A 5,503-nucleotide genomic window follows, 5' to 3' on the forward strand; every position below is an offset into this window, starting at 1 on the left:
ATTTAATCAACTTATATCAAAATATTTCTGCTTGCTCTATACTATACACATATCTAGCTTGCACAAGCTTATCCCTCTCTGTGTTTGGGAGTGTAATCCATTTCTCATGGGTATTAAAGAAATCAAGTCGCCTGAAGTTTTGCCTGAGACGCCGCCGATGGTGACGATGGAAGAAAATCCTGAGTCATTAAAAAGTAAGAAGCTTGGTATGTATTTTGTTGAATCCGACAACAGGCGTTCCCCTTTTGCCGGAGGTTACACCACACTTGGTACTACACCAGTGAATATCCATGGCAAGCCTATCACCGATCTCTCCAGAACCGGAGGCTGGGTTGCTGCCTTCTTCATTTTCGGTAACCAACAACACTAGTACTATTTCATTTATAAAAGAAGATACACCTAGAGATATTTTCCCCATTCCCTAGGTAGTAGGTAGGGACGACTTTTGAGCTAATGGGTTCAAATCCCCATTTTCCCCTTGAATATTCTGGAAAAGGGAAAGAAGATCGTACCTTGCTGTTTTTGTCCTCTTGATCTTGCAAAGCAGTCATCACTGACTAATGGATATCAATGATTCTTGAGTGCAGGGAATGAAATGGCAGAAAGAATGGCTTATTTTGGGTTGTCGGTGAACATGGTAGCGTTTATGTTCTATGTGATGCATCGACCTTTCACTAGTTCAGCCAATGCTGTCAACATATTTTTGGGAATATCACAGGCTTCCTCAGTTCTTGGTGGTTTTCTGGCTGATGCATATCTTGGTCGATATTGGACTATTGCTGTTTTCACTACCATCTATCTTCTGGTGAGACATCTTAAACCCAATTATAATTAGAGAATTCCTGCAAACATGGACTTGAACCTTTGTTGATATCTCTTTCTATTTTGAAATCTTTTTTAAGGGTTTAACAGGAATAACATTATGTGCCACGTTGAATATGCTGGTACCCAATCAAAATGACTGCAATCAGCTTTCCCTGTTATTAGGAAACTGTGAACCTGCAAAACGATGGCAAATGTTGTATCTCTATGCAGTCCTTTATGTGACTGGCTTTGGAGCAGCTGGTATCAGGCCTTGTGTTTCTTCTTTTGGAGCAGATCAATTTGATGAGAGGAGCAGAGATTACAATTCCAACCTTGACAGGTTCTTCAACTTCTTCTACCTGTCTGTCACTCTGGGGGCAATTGTGGCATTTACTGCTGTAGTCTACATTCAAATGAAACATGGATGGGGCTTTGCCTTTGGAGCTTTGGCCATAGCTATGGGAATCTCCAACGTGGTATTCTTTCTTGGTACTCCTTTGTACAGACACAGGTTGCCTGGAGGTAGCCCTCTCACTCGTGTGGCTCAAGTCCTCATTGCTGCTTTTCGGAAAAGAAATGCTTCCTTTGACACTAGTGAATATATTGGCCTGTATGAGCTTCAGGGGACAAGATCTGCAATTAAAGGCAGTGGTAAGATAGCTCATACAGATGGTTTTAGGTAAGCATGGTGTTGTCTTATACATATTTCCATATATATGTATATATGAATGTAAGCTAAGTTTGAATATTGTATAGATGGTTGGACAAAGCAGCTTTGAGACTGAAGGAAGATGAGATGAATACGAGTCCCTGGCAGCTTTGCACTGTGACGCAAGTGGAAGAAGTAAAAATCCTGTTGAAACTGATTCCGATTCCGACCTGCACCATAATGCTAAGTGTGATCTTAACAGAGTATTTGACTCTATCAGTACAGCAGGCATACACATTGAACACTCGTATGGGGCATCTGAAACTTCCAGTAACATGCATGCCCGTTTTTCCAGGCCTCAGCATATTTGTGTTGCTAGCCCTTTACTACACCGTGTTTGTTCCATTATCGAGACGCATCACGGGTCATCCACGTGGGGCATCTCAGCTTCAGAGGGTGGGGCTTGGTTTGGTGATTTCAATCGTATCTATAGGATGGGCTGGGGTTTTCGAGAGATACAGAAGGAATTATGCGATAAGACAAGGGTATGAGGGGAGTTTTCTGAGTGCAATGCCTGGTTTGAGTGCTTACTGGCTTTTGATTCAGTACTGTCTGATTGGCCTGGCTGAGGTGTTTTGCATAGTGGGATTATTGGAATTTCTATATGAAGAGTCCCCAGATGCAATGAAAAGTATAGGTTCAGCTTATGCTGCTGTAGCTGGTGGTTTAGGCTGCTTTGTGGCGACTATATTGAACAACGTTATCAACTCTGTAACAGGAGGGGGGGATGAATTAGAGAAAAGACAAAATTCGTGGCTGTCCCAAAACATAAATACCGGAAGATTTGACTATTTCTATTGGCTTCTTACGGGTCTGAGTATCATCAATTTCTGTGTGTTTGTGTATGTATCCCGCAGGTACAAGTACAGGGTCAAAGCTTAACACTACAGATTATGAGTAGGAGATATGATTGATATTCAGAAATATATATTATATACACACATTACTTGTGGACTACCAAATTGTATATATGTTATTGCAATGAATTGTAAAGAAATCCCGATCATGTTCCTTCCTTCCTATATCTCTGTAACATGTTCAAGAAAATAAAAATAAAAAGAAGCTTTTGAAACTAAATTTGACACAGAACATTTGCCAAAAAAAAAAAAAAAAAATTGGAAATTAATATTGATATTCAACCACCTGATTTTTGAATGTGGAATTAAAAAAATATTTTTGATTTTTGTTCTTTAATATTTGCAGCATTCCTTTTGCTAAAAAAACCTATAAGAAAACAACATATTAGATTCTATATTTGATAATATATATATATATATATATATATATATATATTATGTTTTATGTTTCAAAATTTATTAGGATATACCTAATTTCATAATGAAACCTAAGATATAATTAAACATAATGAACTAAAACATACTATAATCAACAAAACGTAAAGAAACATTTTGAATACTAAATCAAAATTTTGTACCATTAAATTTTACGAATGAAATTGTTTCACCATTTTATCTACCTAACTCACGTGACTCCTTGTCACCTACAATGAGTTAGGTATATCATAATCAATTATAAAATATAAAACATACGATAATCAACTAAAAATAATGAAACAATTTAGATACTAAAGAAAATATTTTGTATCATTAAATCAATAAACGAAACTGTTTCACCGTTTATAGAACGAACTCACGTGACTGCCATTAAAGAAAGACCGATTGTCATGTAGTGTTGAACGATGAAACATTTTTAAAAGATTTAACGAGACATTTCGAAAACTGAATATTTTTTTTATTTAATGAACGTTTTTCATCCATAAAACGTTCCGAAATATTGTGAAATTATTTGCTGGTCATTATTGAACATGAAATTAGTTTCATTACTCAAAGTACATATATTTTTCAATAAAACGGAACACATATTTCATATTCTGCTGCTTTTAAAATTCATATTTTTATAAAATATAATGGTAAAACATAATAAAACATATTAATGGTAAAACATTTATATTAAAAAGAAATGATTTACCTCATTCTATATGAAATGTTTCTATTATTACGTTTTCAAAATTAACATTATTTATTGCCTTCCAATATTGAGGATTTTACAGATTTGCCTTTTTTTTAATTAAAAATTAAACTTTTATTATTATTATTTCTTTATTTCCTAATATAAATTTATTTAATCTTGACCATTGATCAAGAAAATAGATGAATGAGATTGGTTTATAAGGTTTTCACAAATGATGGTGGTTTGCAATTGATCCCTCCTCCCCATATATATACATATATATATATATATATATATATGTATATTGAATCTCATCCATTAATTAATCATGGTATGTATGTATATATATAGTTATCCGATTTACACTCTCTGCCACTGTTGTCACCCCTATTCCTCCGATGTCTCAACTGCATTTTCATGTCTTCCTATGAAAAGATCTGTTAATTCATTCATCATCAATTCATCCATACATCATCGATCATGGCTTTGTTTGCTATGGTGAGTATATTATATATACATCATTGCTAGCTATTTTGATTGTAAATTTTTGTAATTTTGGTTGAATGAAAAGAATGAATTGTGCATATACAGAGGCAGTGGCGATCATCAATTGGCCATTGGAATATGATGAATTGGCAACGTAGCAACTTCGTTTCCTCCTCAACCAGACCTAACAACAACAGGCATACTAGTAGTGGAGCCAAGCTTAAATCACGAGCCGACCTTTTCCCTATATATATATTGCTTGGGTTTACAGGGGGAGCGGTCTTCCTTGCTATCAAGAGTGTTACACAACAGCTCTTTCATCACCCTGGGGTTCACGTCAACAAGGCCAACAGAAGCATGGTTCCAGAGGTTGACAGGCCCGACTCCGCCCTTGCATCTGGCGATAAATTCATCACCAAATCGGTCCTCAGGAAAGTGGCTCACATTCAGCAACGTGATGACGTCATCCCCATGGATAGTCGCMCCCCTGACATTTACAAATCCCGCCGGTAAGAAACTAATTAATTTCTTATCCATTCCATTCCATTCCATTCTTAATTAATAATAATTTCTTAATTACAGATCTGATGACTCTACGACCCTGAAAACAGTCGGAGTGGAGCCTCGCCATTGATTTTTCAGCAGATCGATCGACTTTAATTGTTGTTCTGAAATAAGAAGATTTTGTTGCTCGATCTGTTACCTTTCTCTAATGTTGCTTCCATACATAAAACTAATCATGTAAAACTAAAACCTACAACTTTTTTCATTATAAATTCTTGTTGGAAATGTTTCATCATTATCTCGACATTTCATGGTTTAGAAAGTTCATATATATATATATATATATATATATATATATATATATATATATATATATAGGGTATATTTCTTTTACAACCTTGTGTATTTGTACAACCCTTGCAACCCAATTAATTGAGATATATATAGAAATAATGAGAGTTTATTTATTATGATTTGAATATTTATGGAATATGAATAGAGTTCACTAATTATGATTAATACTTTATATTAGGAAACAATCAAAACTTCTATGAAATCACATATTTATCAAATGAAATGGACGGTTGAGATTGAGTTGTATTGGTTGCACAAATGTAAATGGTTGTATAATAACCAACCTATATATATATATATATATAGGGAAGGGTTCAAACGAGAACCCCTGTGATTTACGAAAACGCGAGAACAACTCAATAACCACATATTGTGATAAAAAATAAAATTAAAAGATTTTTAAAATTAAAATTTAAAATTTAAAAAGATTCAAAAAATTTAAAATTAAAAGGGTAATAATGGAAATGATATATTATCTAGAAAACGGTTAGAATCTTTTAAACTTATCATTAAACACAATCAAAATCTTTTAAATTTATCATTATCATCTACAAAACGGTTACGATTACAAGTCTAACTTCAAATCGCAAGAACTACGGACGGCGACGGTGTTGATCGACAGTGACCAACCAAGAACACACAACCGTAATCGACCAAGAACCCTAATCGAGAAGC

The 5,503-nt window shown here is 34.6% G+C and overlaps 1 protein-coding gene across 2 annotated transcripts; it reads left to right on the forward strand.

Moving 5' to 3' along the window:
• The first annotated feature begins 37 nt into the window (after window positions 1–37).
• On the forward strand, window positions 38–2,514 carry LOC112502449 (protein NRT1/ PTR FAMILY 6.1). Of its 2 annotated transcripts, none has more exons than XM_025106356.1 (4): window positions 38–353; window positions 588–805; window positions 903–1,483; window positions 1,561–2,514. In XM_025106356.1, the coding sequence occupies exons 1-4, from the start codon at window positions 107–109 to the stop codon at window positions 2,393–2,395; spliced, it is 1,881 nt and encodes a 626-aa protein (XP_024962124.1). In that variant the 5' UTR covers window positions 38–106; the 3' UTR covers window positions 2,396–2,514. The 2 variants fall into 2 exon arrangements, with proteins under 2 accessions (XP_024962124.1, XP_024962125.1); XM_025106357.1 differs by having other exon boundaries at window positions 972–1,483.
• Window positions 2,515–5,503: the final 2,989 nt, after the last annotated feature.

The sequence above is a fragment of the Cynara cardunculus genome, unplaced genomic scaffold, assembly GCF_001531365.2.
Source record: "Cynara cardunculus var. scolymus isolate 2C unplaced genomic scaffold, CcrdV1 Un_Scaffold_1441, whole genome shotgun sequence".
Classification (NCBI taxonomy): Eukaryota; Viridiplantae; Streptophyta; class Magnoliopsida; order Asterales; family Asteraceae; genus Cynara; species Cynara cardunculus.

Coding starts and splice junctions, on each gene's coding strand:
- LOC112502449 (XM_025106356.1), top strand. CDS start 107: ATGGGTATTAAAGAAATCAAGTCGCCTGAAGTTTTGCCTGAGACGCCG. Junction 354..587: donor TGCTGCCTTCTTCATTTTCG/GTAACCAACAAC, acceptor TCTTGAGTGCAG/GGAATGAAATGGCAGAAAGA. Junction 806..902: donor TCACTACCATCTATCTTCTG/GTGAGACATCTT, acceptor ATCTTTTTTAAG/GGTTTAACAGGAATAACATT.